Below are 16,490 nucleotides of genomic sequence, written 5' to 3'. Positions count from 1 at the left end.
GGAGACTTTTGTGAATGTGCAAGGGTGAAGAAGGGAGCACAGTCCAATTAAACCTAAAATGTGTGATCAAGATATTGAATTGTGGATTGAATTTGTCCATGTTAAGTTACATCATTCATGGCTGACTCAGCAGCAGAAATGATTCACTCCAATATCAGTACCAATATGTTTTTGATGAATTGTTCTGAATGCTGGTGATTTCAAATAAGGGAACAAGTGCCTATCAGCATGTTCCATTTCTGCACACTACAAGCTGGACCTGCTCTATCCAAATATTAATGACTTTAAATATAAACCTGTGGCACAATCCAAGCAGGTCTGACCTCATCTTAAAGCCACCTACAAGCCGGTTATTGACAACAAGCAGCTCTCTGTTATCTAAGCCAGAAATGCTCTTATGTATGTTTGGTTTGCTGTTTTTATTTATTTATTTGGGACAATCTGTAAAATGTTAATTTCCCCTTGGGGACAAATTAAGTATAATCTAATGTATTCTAAATAGCTGTCTAAGCCATGGTGAAATGTTTTGAGAGATAGGAAGGTTTATGTTAGCCATACAAGATCAAGTTATAAACATGACATATTCTTCAGGATGCGAACATTACTGACAATACCTGCAGATACTGCCACAAAATACAAACAATTCAACACATCACATCAGATTGTAAATTTATGGCAAACATTATACCTTAAGAACTGACACTACAACGCTGTATTAGACATATACAAATCATTTCACAACAGTTCTAGAAAATGACACACTTAAACCAAACTGAGACACAACTATAACAACTAACAAAACTATTCAGCATAACAGACTATTCATAACATTGGTAGACAAAAAAAATAAAACTGCATGTTGTGGAAGATCAGCCTCGACATAGGCAGACACTGAGACACACAATGTCAAAACACACAGCGTTTATTTGCAGTTCTTCCTTTATAGCACACACTGTGCACAAAGCACCACAAATAGCTCACCGTCCTCTCTTTTCTCTTCTTCTTTTCTCTCTGCCGCCTCCACTCCCCTCCCGGCAGCTCTGTCCTTTGCGTCCCGACTCCGGCTCCTCGAATAGAGTGAGGTGGCCACTTTTATAATACCCTGGATGTGCTCCAGATGCTCCGTGAAGACCTTCCGGCAGCACTTCCTAGTGTGGCAGAAGTGCTGCATGGGCACCCGGAAACACTCCGGGTATACCTGGTTCCTGTTCCGGCAGCACTTCCTAGTGTGGCGGAAAAGCTGCAGTCTAAGGCTCCATAGTCATCCTGGCATTCCATGGAGGTGGCCACAGGCCCCAACAGGGTTGAGCTTCTAAGCTCTGATCCTGTGGCCCCGATGTAAACCAAGGCAGCTGCCCTCTTGTGTCCCGGGGGAGGTATTGTTCCTCTCCTGGTCCTTCCATCTCCCAGGCGGCCTTGCTGGGCAGGATCCCCATGCGACCGCTACAAAGTATTATTGACATTTCCATACCAAACATACACAACTTACAAAATACACACACAAATAAAATGCAGATGTACACAGAACTGACATAAGAAATATGTCACTTGTGGGGAAATTAACAACTTGATCAGTGTGTGCCCATTGTTGTTTCCATCACTGTTGTCATTCCGCATATACTACACAAAAGCCTACAGACATTACATGTAAACCAATACACAGACAGAACTACAGAAGGTAGTCATTTTTAATATGTGCCACACAATGAGGCAATTCCTTAACACAAACACATCCCCTAAAAATTTACTATATTCAGTGTATACACACCACATAAAACTGCCTTTTGTCTTGGCCTAGGCCAGATATAGGTGGTAGCAATGGGACTACTGCAGAATAACTTTTGAATAATAATATTAATATTTACATAGATAGATAGATAGATAGATAGATAGATAGATAGATAGATAGATAGATAGATAGATAGATAGATAGATAGATAGATAGATACTTTATTGATCTAGGAACGTCTAGTGCCCAATGGCTGTAGGTTTTCAGAAATTTCTACTTTATCTTCTGACAGTTTTTTTAAGTACTTAGAAAAAAATCAAATAAAACTTTTTAATATAATAACTTCAGCTTCGCCTTGGGTTGACCTCACCCTCTGCTTATGTTGCTAAGACTTCTGTGTTTTTAGTCCTTTAAATCTCTAACAAGGTATTATACAGTAGCATTCAATGTATTGTATGTCTAAGAGACAAAGACCCAGTCAAACTGATAACCCTTACATAATGTGATATGCAGTTTTTTTTATTATAATCATCTTTCACGTTGTTCACACTGTAGTGCATCTTGAAAATTGTGGGTTCAGATCCAGTTGGCTCCAGCAGGAAGCCAAGAACAGTAAAAAGAAAAATAAATGGGGCTCTCACTCTTAGTCTCAAAAAATTAAGCTCTGATAATATAAGCATACCAGGGTGAGCACAGAATTTTCAGAAAGTAATGAGGCTTGTATCCCAGAAGTCAGATATTTTGCTTTACTTTTCAACATTCTTGATGTGACATGCTTGCTAATAATATAGATGTTTCTATGGTACTGTGCCTGACTTTTTATTGCCTTTGCAACAATTTTGGTGTGTCTAAGTGTGAGCGTGTGTGTGTCTATATTGTCTTGCATGTCATGACTGCTATATTTATGAAGTGACAATAATCGATATAGAAAACAGGCTAAGATATCCCCTAAGGCAAACAAAACAATAACAAGAAGCGTTGCATTTAGTCTGATAAGAGAACCAATCTAAGCCACACTGAGTAATCCATTTTATCTGTGGAAAGAGGTCTGAAAGGACAACTAGGTGTCCTTATAATTAGGCCAACGGTTTGTTTTAAAGTGTCTACAAGACGCTTCTTTAGGCCAGGGACCAATATGTCAGGGGCCCCCATTCGTTAGTTTATACTGCATATAGCTCACTGCAGCTTAAATTTGCAATGAGCTGCTTTGGCACAACAGTAATTCCTGTTTAAGTAGCTCACACTGACTAAATATCTTTGAACTGACTATCCAATTAATCTCTTTTGTGAACCTATTTATATTATAGCGTCATGTGGGAATGGAAGCAAGACAAGCAAGGCGGAACCAACCGTGGTAGGGACGCCAAAACAGAGTCATCAACATACACTAATAGTAGTCTGCTTTATACCTACCAGTCAATCTAAGCATCTGTCTTTTGATTGCTACAGTGGCCTGGTGGCAAAGTTGCTGGGCTGTAAACTACAATGTTGCCAGTTCAATCTCTAACACCCACTTACTGTGCATTAATAATAATAATAATAATAATAATGTTTTATTTAAAAGTGCCTTTCAAGGTGTCAAACAACGCTGTAAAACAATATACATAAAATCAAACAGTCCAGTATACAAACAAAATTAATGAGAACAACTAAAGACAACATTAAAAAGATAGGTTTTAAGATTAGATTTAAAAACAGAAAGTGAAATACATGTACAGAGCTCCAAAGGCAGGGTATTCCATAACTGTGGCCCTGATAGACTAAAAGCTCTACCACCAATAGTACTTAGTATGCACAGTGGAATGGTTAACAGCAAGAAATCTGAAGAACGTAGTGAACGTGATGGAGTATATTAACATAATAAAAAAGACAAGTAATGTGGGGCCAGACCATGAAGAGCCATAAAAACTAAAGGGACAGGTAGCCAGTGTAACTTTAGGAGTGTAGGAGTAATATGCTCCCAGGGTTTTAAATGGGTAACCACTCATGTTGCTGAATTTTGTACATAGTGTAACTTGTTTAGGCTCTGAGCAGGGATACCAAACAACACTTCATTGCAATAGTCAAGTCACGAGGTGACAATAGCATGGATAAGCGTCTCAGTTGCCGTGTCAGAGAGCAATGGACGCAGCTTTGCAATTTGCATATAGTGGAAAAAGGAAACCTTGGTAATATTATTAATAAGTGGAGCAAAGGAGAGTATAGGATCAAGGCAGTGCAGACAAGGATGTAATAAAGCCTGGGATTTTTACTGAGAAATTGTCTGTTTTCTTTAAAGTGCCAGAAGGTGCAATAATTAAAGCCTCAGTTTGATCACTGTTCAGTCTGAGATAGCTTTCAGACAACCAGTGTTTGATGTCAGCCAAACAGGCAACCAATGCAGGAGGAGGTAATGTTTGCATAAGCCTCCTGTGTAAATAAATCTGTGTATCCTCAGCATAACAATGAAACCTTAGACAGTGCCGTCTAATAATGCCACCGAGAGGAAGCATATAAATGATAAGGGGCAGAGGGCCAAGAACTGATCCCTGAGGTACTGTACACTCTGGAACAAATAAGATGGGTCAGACCTAAGCTTACCAACAAACTGCAAATTGCTGTTGGTCCTTAAGGTACAATTTAAATCATGCAAGAGCATTTCCTGCAATATTTAACTCATTCTCAAGTCTAAAACAAAAGAATGTAATGATGTATCAAAAGCAGCATTGAGGTCTAAAAAGATCATTAGTGTTAAAAGACCATGATATGTTAGGATTAGGAGATGATTAGTCACCCTGATAAGTGCTATCTCTGTACTGTGATTGGCCCTAAAACCAGACTGAAATTCCTCAAACAGGTCATTAGAGGCAACACGGTTTTTCAAATAGCACACAACAGCAAGTTCTAGGATTTTACTAAGAAATGGAAGATTTGAAATAGGTTGATGGTTTTTAAAATCCTCAGAGTCAAGTGCAAATTTTTTGAAGATAGCTGCCTTTAAACTGTAAGTGACCAGGCCAGTATAAAGAGATGTATTGATAATGATGGTGATAAAAGTAAGAAGAAAAAGCAAAGCAGCCTTAACCAAATAAGGAGGCATGAGGTCTAGAATACAGGTATCTGGCCTGGTGGTCAGGATGACAGGATTGTCTAACAATGGGAAACTAGATAAACAGCTTCCAGTTAAGATAGGAGATGGACTCAGCTTTGGCTGAACAAGTGGATCTTTTTAAAACTCAGAATAAATCAAATCAATATTATTATTAAAAAAGGACAGAAATTTCTGACAAAGGTCAGAGGAAGCAATCAAAGGAAAGTTATTTGCAGGTTTAAGTAGCTTATTTGCAGTAAAAGAAAGCGTTTGGGTATTATGCTGACCACATAGAATGCTATTAGCATAGTAAGCAGCTCTCCTTAGTGCCTGCTTATAGAGGGCAACGTGTTCCTTATAGGCAGGCGCATGGGCAACCAAGCTTGTTTTCCTACTAAGACATTCAAGCCTTCGCCCACAAGCTTTCATGTGAAACAGCTCAGGAGAAAACCAAGGAACAAAGCATGTAAATGTTACATTATGAGTTTTAAGTGGAGCAAGATGATCCAGACTATTTGAAAGTACATTGTAATAATGATGAACTACGGAGGCAGGCATTAAGAAACAGCTGGAGGAGGACACTGCTTCAATGTACTTACAAGAGCAGTGGCACTGATATATTTTGTGTTCCTAAAGGTGCTATTATGAGGTGATTGTTGCCCATGCAACTGACCAAGTATAAGCATATCAAACAGAATAGCCTCATGGTCAGAGATAGATAAATCAATAACATACAAATTAATAGGAGTAACACCAAAGGTGTGTGTCTTCTAGCAGGTGTAGGAAAACTGACATGCTGAGTAAAATCAAAACACTGAAATACATTAAGAAAATGAGCCACATGTAAGGAATTTACATAGTCTACTTGTAAGATAAAATGAGCAAGCAGTAGCACAGTAGGATACAAAGAACACAGAGAACTCAGCAATTCAGTGAGTTCTGACAAGAAGACAGGGGACTGTTTTGGAGGATGACACACAAGTAATATCAACAGAGGCCTTGTACCAGACAGCAGTAATGGCAGATATTCAAATGATATAACACTGTAATCAGAAACTGGCTTGATTCTAAACTTGGAAGAATATACTGTAATTAAAGAATAACTGCAACACCACCCTACGGCCAGTAATACGTGGCTTTTCTAGATAACAATAGTGGGGTGGATTAGCCATATTTAATCCAAAATAGTCATTAGGTTGTTGCCAAGTTTGCGTCAAGCACAAAAAAATCAATATTATGCCCCACAACAAAGTCCACAATAAAATCTGATTTGCTATTTAGAGAGTGGATATTAAATAGGGCAATTCTACCATTTTGCAAATAGCTAGAGGATTCTGGCATTTGACGCATTAATGATATAGACTGCAAGTTCTCAAAATTTACAATAGGAGGCAGTCCAGTAGGGATAGCAGAACATTAGTGTAAATAAAATGGCATCCAGATCAAGTTAATGTTATTCTTAGAATAATAATAGTCAAACGTCTGATGCAAGCTTCTGTGACAGAATCTGGGGTGATGCAGAATTTCTAAATACCTAAAGAGAAGGAGCAATGTTGGGGTTTGGCGCTCAGTATGATGATAAGCATAAAGATCTGAAAAAGAGTACCTTATAGCCATAATCCAACAGAAAATCCACAGGAGTTCAAAAAGCAGACAGGCAGGCAGGCAGCAGACCATATAGCCAATAATATCCATTGATTCAATTTTTAATCCACGGGGGAAAAGCGGCAGCCAAAATGCACCACTGTCAAGTCACTGAACCTTCCGGTCTGCCATTTTTAGAGAATTCTAACAAAATGAGCATGTACATAATTCTGCAGATATACATATTTTGCATTAGGAGGCAACAAAGTATGTAATCAAAAAGTCCAAAAGAATCAAAATTACCTACTGTACCATTTTGGATCAAAATCTGAAAATGTTCACACTGTACCATATATCATGCAATGATGGTCAAGGATAAAGACTTTGAAAAACTTTAAAGTCAAGCTGCACATCATTTAAAAAAAACCTGAACTCTTAATATCAGCTGATATTATAAATTATAAATTCTATTATAAGATCATTTACAGATCACCTACTCCAAACTCCTTGTCCAATGCTGAATTTATCCAACAAAGGAATAATTTGTGACATTAAGGGTTAATATTAATATTCACATAAATATGCAAACAGGCACATTTAGCATAGTTGAGTATATGTTGTGAAGGCTAGGAGATGCCACCGAACCCCAAACCCAAACACAAATGCACAACAAAGTTTGGGGTTCAAATAACAAGAGGGGTTTATTATAAAAATATCTTTTTGTACAACAGTTCCACAACTGTCTCTTCTTTCTTTCTCTCTCTCTCTCTCTCTCTCTCTCTCTCTCCACTGCTACTCCTCCAGGAAGTGTTGCCTGTCTACGCTCCCAGCTCACATGTACAAGGCAATGCAGTCCCTTGTATGGAGGACTCAGGAGTACTTCTGATGCCAGGGCTTCACCCATTGGAAGCCCTTTCATGCCATGCATAGTCCCATATACACCCCTAGTGGCACCCATGGACCCCAGCAGGGTTGTGCTTCTAGACTACAAGTCCCGGCATTCCCTGTGGGTGTCCGAATGGTTACCGGTATCCTGGGCTGCTGCCCTCTAGCATAGGGGAAGGGTTGGGGGTTGGGAGGACAATAAGCAGTAATTATTGCTTTCCTCTGTCCTTCCATGTTACATGCATCCTGTCCAGGTAAGGGCCCTAAACCAACTCTGGCTGGTATGCTGGTCCCAGCATGTTGTCCCTCACAATGTGGTCTACTTGATCAGGTCTTTCCAGATTGCACAAGGTTTGACACTTATTTATAATCATTTATTAAATATAATTAGTACTTTTGTTCATATTCAAGACATTCTCGTTCCTCTAAATGAGAGACTTTCGTATTCTTATTTAATTATGTTTTATCTGCTTTGGGTATTGTCAATGAATGTGTAAATTACATTTCAGTGCTAGATCTAGATTACAACAATACATCAACATTAATTGATACTACGTGGATCTCAACATCATTATTAAGACTGAATTATATTAGCTCAAATATGGCTACAACTCATCTCATTTCCTAAAATGGTTCAGGTATATAGCCACCATTTTCAAAACAGAGGTAGTTAGAACAAAACAAAATAAAAAAAAATCTCCCTGAATGATAAAAAGTACTTCTTAAATCAGAAAATCAGGAGATAAGCAGAAAGCAAGCAAATTATAGGTTTGCTAAATATCGTGGACTGATAACATTAACAAGTAACACCTGCTTCATGCAGCTTAGTCTGAATACTGTTGAAAATGAATAGGAGAAAATATTAACACAACTCGTGTATTATTTAAACCTGTAGCTACTTTGACAAATAAGATATTGGATCTCCCACTCAAAAAAAATTAACAATACAAATAACAGCAATCCTCCCAAAATATAATGTTATGGAGTCAAGCTATGTCATTCCTTATGCTCAATGGTTTAGTTCTTTTAACACAATAACAGACTTGGAAATGCTGGCACTGGCTCTTGCAATGAGTCTGGCCACCTTCTGTTGTCTAAGGCCATATGTAGCAAAAACATAAAAAAACCTCAAGTAACATACTAGGTGCATCAATACATCCATACTGACATGAACTGTTATTGAAGAAATTCTATATAGACCAGCACAGGCTTAATAATTACAGGTTGATCTCAAACATACAGTTCCTTTTCTTTCTAAAAGATCTAGGAAAAAATAGCAACCTTGAGACATCATTCGTATGTTAAGGTTTATATTTTTTTTTAACTTTCAGTCTAGCTTTCTCCAGAGACATAACACAGAAACAGGTTTAATTCACATTTTTAATTATATTCTAATATGTTCTGATGCAGGAAATATTGCAGCCATTGTTCATTTTGATTATGTGCAGCTTTCATACACATCTAAACTGTTACATACTGTTCTTAGGTGGTTTAGTACTTGCATATCATATTATAATCATTATAGTCAGAAATATGATAGCATTATGTCATCATTCTTATTGTAATCTAGATATGGCATCCCTCAGGGATACACTATGAAGACCAATACTGTTGCCCCACTGCATATTAAAATTTTCAGAGAGCTTAACAACAAAATACTTACTTTGGTTTGTATTAATTTCAATGACAATTACTTATTATGTGACTAATTAATTGTATCAGGGCTATAACATTAGATACTCTACTGAATTTTTAAAAACAAACAAGCAAACTCAAAAAACACTATCTGTTATTGGGAGAATTTATGAAAGCAATAATAAAATATGTCAAATATAGTTTAAGGGGGCTTAAATTTTGTTTAGATGGACCCTAGTTCTTTGACACTGAATTATCTTTTAGTTTTCACATCACTGAACTATCCAAGATTTGCTTTATTCAGCCGATAAACAGGATCTTATTATAAGCTCTCAAGTCACTTCAGCCACCCAACCTAGGAAAGTTTATGAATACTTTCACACCAAAGTATATATAGTATTGCCTTCTTGCAATTCCAAACATAAAATATTACCCTAAGAGTTAGAGCTTTTAGCCACATGGCCCTCACACATGGGAATGACCTAATTGTAGCTTAAGACATTTTCCTTTTGTTAAAGTATTTAAATAAAGGACAAAGAGCCATTAATTTAACACAGCAGACGTGAGTTAAAGCTTGTCACACACGTGCTCTTGGGAGGCAGGCTAAGGGCTCAACCGAGGGCAGAGAACAAGAGTGGGTTTTTTCGAAGTGCACTAACCTTTCCTCTCCTTCTCCCACAGATCCCCAGAAGGGGAACCAACATAGAGTACTTCCTGCTTCCCTTGCATAACTGCGCCTCCCGGCCTAAATCATTGGACCCCACCTCTTCCTCCCTGGCTATTATAAAAACCCAACTCCTTTTGTGTTTAGTTGTCCCTGTTTTGGACATGGAATCAGGCGTTGCCCTGAAGCCATTTATTGAAATTAGATGTATTTTGCTTTGTACATTGTACAATATAGGGGGAGGTTCCCCAAACCTTTTTCTGCCTTCTTTGTGTATTCTTACAAGCTGTTGAATTAACTATTCATGCTGTATAAATGTCTGAAAATTACTGGTCTAAACTATCCATCCATTCATCCATTTTCCAACTTGCTATATTCCTAACTACAGGGTCACGGGGGTCTGCTGGAGCCAATCCCAGCCAACACAGGGCACAAGGCAGGAACCAATCCCGGGCAGGGTGCCAACCCACCGCAGTGGTCTAAATTAAAATTATGATATTCACCATGACTCGCAGTTATTAACCATTTCCCTTTATGGAATTTTCCTCAGCATGTTGCTGATTTAGACCATTGTATGCACATATCCTAGCACTCCTACATCACATTGAAGTTTATTTTCTTATGAAATGTTGTCAAATGTAGTTTTTAATTTACGCTATTCCATTATCTTAACTACTTAAATACTGTATTAGTTAAATGTGGCTATTTGTTCCTTATCTGTGACTCTGTCAATACAAAAGTTTTGGGATCTTAATTATTCATCAGATTATAGTGTATGTATGTTTGTATGTACATGTTGTTTTGTTTTATTTTAATGTTACTATTTCACATCTGTAAATCTGTATAAGCACTTTGCATCTGTCATTGTTGGAAGCCTGCTATATGAGTTTAGACTGAACAGAAATGAATGAAACCAAACTGATAAACACAAGTTAAATATCTACATGTAATTAAGTTAAAACAGTAATTAAGGAAAAAGGTAACTGTCAGATTTCCTCCGGGCGCTCCGGTTTCCTCCCACAGTCCAAAGACATGCAGGTTAGGTGGATTGGCGATTCTAAATTGGCCCTAGTGTGTGCTTGGTGTGTGGGTGTGTTTGTGTGTGTCCTGCGGTGGGTTGGCACCCTGCCCGGGATTGGTTCCTGCCTTGTGCCCTGTGTTGGCTGGGATTGGCTCCAGCAGACCTCCGTGACCCTGTGTTCGGATTCAGCGGGTTGGAAAATGGATGGCTGGATGGTAACTGTCAGAAATAGGCTGAGGCTCCACCATCAGCTCTTCTTTCTGTAAGTCATTTGCCTCCTAACACCTTCTGTTTGTCTCTGTTCCTCTCCAGTGCTTATTGCACAGCAGTCGTGTGGTGTTTGGGGGCAGAAGCCACACACTGGGTGAGCTCAGACAGCATCTTACATTGGGCACATGGCTCAGCAGTCTACATGCCTGTCCCTGAGAGACTGTGCTGTCTGCATTCTGGCCAGTGGGTACCTGACAGTAAACATGCAAACATATTCATCAGTTGACTAATAATAAAATAATTACTGTGTGTGTAATTCTAAAAAAAGTCTTTAAAATTCACAGATTTTTGTCAAATATAAAGTTGGATATCAGTGAGTTTTATGTCACAGACTGCCACACCTAGTAGTGTTTGAAAGTTCACAATTTTATTTATCCCAATTTTAACAGTTTGCAGGACGTTTGAGATTTTTAAAGGTTTTAAATAATTTTATAACTGTCCATACAACAGCTTTAAGATGACAATGTATAAACTTAAGCTGAAAGTTAAAAGCAAGGTGTCGGTGCCTTTTTAATGCTAATAATGAAGAAAGGAATTAAATTTCCTGCACTCATATTCCCCTAATTATGAATGAAAAAGCAAAAGAAAGGGAGCTGTTCCCTTCCTGAAATGTGAGTGGGCGTATAATCATTTGTGAAATCTGCAAACGTCAATGACATTAATGATTGCCTTTATCATAGATGGGTTTTAGTAAGCCATAGTGTAATAAAAAAATTAACGGAAATGATATTTTTCTTAAAACTCATTTTAAGGATGAGATATAAATCTTTTAGCATTTAACAGGATAATGTCTGAATGTTGTCTAAAAGCATGATATTACAAGAAACACTGATTAGGAGGAGTTGTAGTTAAGAATTTGAATTTGCAACATGCAGACGGGCCAATTAGTCATTTTTTTCAGTGCTGAATTGCCATTGAAGATGACAAGCACAGAAAATTTTCATTCACTTCTTTACATTCTGAGTATTTTCCATGTTATTTTTTTCAAATATACAAGACATGAACTTTTAAAATGCTAATAAAGGTTGTCAAGGGTTGGAAGGTTCAAAGCCAGTACCAGTGTGACAAAAGACCTGGCCATGAGGGTGGCCTCTCCTGTTACAACGTAAAAAACATGAAAAGGTGAGTAAGATAACAAGAAAACTTTACTTGACAGTACAAATAAAACTGTTACCTGTAAGCTTGCACACATGTGGTAGGTGTTAGCATCATCTGAAGTGCTGATCTCATTGATATGGGTTGAAGAGTCCAAAGAATTGGGAGATCTCTCTTTAATTTTGTTAGATGGTGTTGTAGTTGATGTAGTTGTTTGAACAGGAGGCATGGGTTGCCATACATTTACATCGGTGCCGTTACCAAATGCTTGTATTGCATTTCCTGCAAGTAAAACAGGCAAGATCATACTGAGTGCCATAACATATTTATACAGCATAAGGATAAATGACAGACCATTTTAAACATGATAGCATAAAATATAATATCAAAATTAGAAATATGACGGCAATAGCAGGGACACTGCCATTACTGATTTGCATCTTGTTGATCTGAAAAGAAGTGTTCCTTTAAACTGAAATAAGTCAACTATTTAAAACAAATCAAGGTCTTTGACTACAGACTCTGACATACATTATATTCTTTAAACGTTTGCAGCCAATTAACATTCAAATTGCTCTCTGCTAACACCAACATGTATTAAATATATTATTATATATAATATCTATATATATAAATATTATATATTGTCAGTCAGTCAGTCATTCTCCAACCCGCTATATCCTAACACAGGGTCATCGGGGTCTACTGGAGCCAATCTCAGCCAAGACAGGGCACAAGGCAGGAACATATCCCTGGGCAGGGTGCCAGCCCACAGCAGATTATATATTGTTTATAAAAATTGATTTTGCAAGGAAATAATGAAGAATGCAAATTCCCTGTCTATCAGCAATTTCATACCCAAATAGCTTAGCATCCTATTTCACAATAATAGTCATTAGTGATATTCTTCAACTGTGCAACAAAGATGTGCAATTTGAATTTTAAGTAAAGCTTTGAAGAAAAGTGGTAGACATTTCTTATGTTGAAACATGTATGTGGAATAAAAATAATGAGTAGGGCAATGGTATTAAGGTGGAGGAAGCATTTCATAGGACTGCAATGAAAAAGTCAGTGATGACAGCATGATCTGTTGCATGGGAAACACCTTTCTTTAAAGTCAAATTATACACTGGCATTTGAAGACATAAATAAACTAATGATAAAAGTGAATGATACGTCATTGCAGGTGCTGTGCGTGCTCTCTGTTGTTCAGTTATATCAATAGTGAAAAAGCTGATGTATGGGTGCAAGAATTGGCAGCTATGTTCACAAAAATATTAACTGCAAAATATGCATTCAAAGTAAACAGTGGGTCACACAATGGCAAAAGGAGGTGAAAAGGACTGTTGACAAAGAGTCACAGGAGATGCAAATTTCAGTACTCAAAACACAGCAAATATAAATGTAAATGTACCTAACAACACCATTAGAACAACGGACAAGGCTGTACAGCATCTAAACAAATAACTAAAGTAAGTTAACATTACTCTCTAATTAGAAATGTAAATATGCCATGCCAGAATATAGCCGCGGTGTTTTAACACGTAGTATATACATAAACTACTCTGCTTCTCTAAACTCCATTTGCTGTTATTATACCATGCTAACTGTGTAAGCCCATGCTATAAAAATCCCAAAACTAGCCTAGCAAAGCCTAGAAACTATTGAAATCGTCAGAAAAAAATTGAAATGTAGAGATGTCAGGTAATTGAAAGGAGCTACTCTGGGAGTCTTTCTCCTAGGATTCATTTTGCTGTCGTGCTCGCATTGTTTATGCTTTAGTGGCAGGAGAAAAAGTAAAAGGGATACTGTTTTACCGATGTTAGTGGCTAAGCGACTTTGTCTTTCTTCTGAGGTTTTGTTTTGCTGACGTGCTCACCTCGCTTGTGTTATTAGCGGCTAAGCAAGTTTTCTGTTTCCTTGGTGGTGAACCCCTTACCCTGAATACACCTCTCACTTCCAGGCCGGACAGACACACACACTTCCACGCGTGGACGTTTATATATAAGATAGTGATGTAATAGTTAAAATGACAGAAAGATATCCTAGCAGACAGAAACATGGAGCCAAGTACCTGCAGTGGTCTAAGTGTGTGTGTGTGTGTCTGTCTCTTCTGTCACTATGCTAATTACAATGTTCAAATTAATCATTAAGTGTCTGTTAACAGCAATTTCTTTTTATTGTCTTTCATCTTAAAGTCTTTTATTCAGTTTCTTTATTTGGTCTCAGGGAGAAATATTTGTTTTGAAATTTTGAAACTTTTGTTTTCATTCTCTGCTTCACTACTACCTCCAGGGGGTCCAGAGTGCATCCTATAACTGAGCCTGCCCTTTTAATCAGTATGTTGATTCAGTGGAGTGATGTTATTGGCCCAGCATGCCACAGCATAGGAAATTGCACTGGCCAACACAGATTTCTAGAATATGTAAAGGATATCACTACCCACATTAAAAGAACACATTATCCTAAGAAAAAAGAGCCGCCCGTCCCTTTTTTATAAAGTTCATCTGCGTTATGAGACCAGTCCAGTCTCCCATTGATGTGGACCCCAAAGTATTTGAAGCAATGCACCACCTCTGCATCCACCCCCTCAATAGTGTCCAGGCAAAAAGGCTGTTTGGTCCAGTGAAAGTCAATAACCAGTTCCTTGGTTTTGCCAATTTGAAATTTCAGACAATACTTTCTGCACCAAGAAACAAAGTTCTCCACCTGACTCCTTTATCAATAGATTACATAAGTATAGAATCATCTGAGACTTTTTTGCATGTGACATGACCAAGTGTATAATTATATTCTGAAGAGCACAGGGTGAAGGAAAAAGAAAACAGGATTGTTCTTTGTGGTACTACAGTGTTGCACACATCCGTATCATAGACAAAAGGGTTGAGTCTCACAAACTGCAGTCTGACAGGCAGATAGTTCATTGCCTTTCAATTTTCATGATATGAGACACAAGTGCTACTATTCTGTAGTTATTTGGTGAAGATGCTCCTACATTCTTTGAAACAGGAACAATGCCAGGATGTTTTCCACAGCTGCTGCACTTTCTGGAGCCCTGGGGACAGATTGAACACGTGACAAAGAATACCACAGCACAGGCCTTAAGCATTTCCTGTGTATAGCTTCCACAGTTGTCTCCTCATTTGATCATCAGTTAGGGACAGTTCATACTGATGGTCGGTAGGTGGACTCACTGGCCATTACAGATGAAGTGGTAGGAGCTGTTGATGTAGTAGGGATGGTGTGGGGGGACTGGTCATTTGAAGATGATGGCAGTGTGAGGGATAACCTTTTTAAAATTGATTCAGAACATTAGATTTGTCCATAACCCCTACTAGCTCTTAAGGCCCAAGATTGACTGAGTCCCTCAATATTATTGCACATCATTTCCCAGTCACTTAGAAACAATCATTCAGAGCCATGTCTCCTCCCAGGCTCCACTTCTTCACATGATCAGATCTACCCAAAGATAACAGAAGTTTACACTTAAAGGCATCTTTAACTTTTGAATAGAGAAGGTCCAACCTGTTTTTTCCTCAACTGGAACATGATACAACCTGATATAAATTTGTCGTTGTTCCTTCCAAAGTCACATAGTTGATGTCAACAAATATTATATTTGCAGGGTGAAAATGAGTCAACTTTAGATTGTTGGTGACAGAATGAATCATTTCCATTGTCGAGTTCCCATTTTCAAAAGAAGTAATATAAACATTAATAAGAATGATGCAACTTTGCAGATAAAGTGGATGAATGCCAATAGGCAGAATTTCAAATGGTAGTTTTAATTGTAACATGCTACCTTTTTTGTATAATAATAAGATTTGAAAACTTCCAAGGGGATGAATATATTTTATAGGCACTGTACATATATGTGTGTGTGTGGGGGGGGGGGTGCACATGTGTGGTGTATGTATCTATGTGCATACATTATCTATCTATCTATCTATCTATCTATCTATCTATCTATCTATCTATCTATCTATCTATCTATCTATCTATCTATCTATCTATCTATCTATCTATCTATCTATCTATTATATGTTGTGTATCTGTGTGTGTCTTTATTGGTATTTTATTGTTGTTCTGAGGAGATATAATAGTAAGAATTTCATTGTATTCCAAAGTGGCAGGAGTGTCCTCATCCCTCACCACCACAAACTTATCCTGCAAACCAGTTGTACCAATTTGGGTCTATAGCTTACTGTTGTAAAGACGTATACATTATACTGAAGTTTTCATATGTAATAATGGTAACTATTCTAACATTGTGTTCTCATTAGATAGGAACTCTCATATGTCTGCTTCGGCGATTGATTGGTACCTCTCCTCAGATGACATATACTGTATAGTTTATTGGTGCTCACAAAAATCATGATCTTCTAGTCAATTGGGGCATATATTGTATTTGCATATCCACTTGTGGCAAAATGGCCACTAAATAGTTGATATAAACAACAGGAACTGGTTGAGTTTCGCTGCCAAAGGACCTCTTTGCAAAATCATTATTCAAGAAGTGGATGTGAAGGTAGTGCAC

The 16,490-nt window shown here is 37.8% G+C and overlaps 1 protein-coding gene across 1 annotated transcript in view; it reads right to left on the bottom strand.

Moving 5' to 3' along the window:
* gfra1b (gdnf family receptor alpha 1b) overlaps window positions 1–16,490 on the bottom strand; it is a 306,740-nt gene that overhangs the window by 42,492 nt on the left and 247,758 nt on the right. The window contains exon 7 of the mRNA XM_028795763.2: window positions 12,033–12,235. Within this exon, the coding sequence (XP_028651596.1) occupies window positions 12,033–12,235 (203 nt within the window). The remainder of the gene's footprint in view (window positions 1–12,032; window positions 12,236–16,490) is intronic.

Source organism: Erpetoichthys calabaricus, chromosome 2, assembly GCF_900747795.2.
Source record: "Erpetoichthys calabaricus chromosome 2, fErpCal1.3, whole genome shotgun sequence".
Lineage (NCBI taxonomy): Eukaryota > Metazoa > Chordata > Cladistia > Polypteriformes > Polypteridae > Erpetoichthys > Erpetoichthys calabaricus.
Note: the sequence above shows the minus strand (reverse complement) of the source record. Positions and strands in the feature narration are given on the sequence as shown.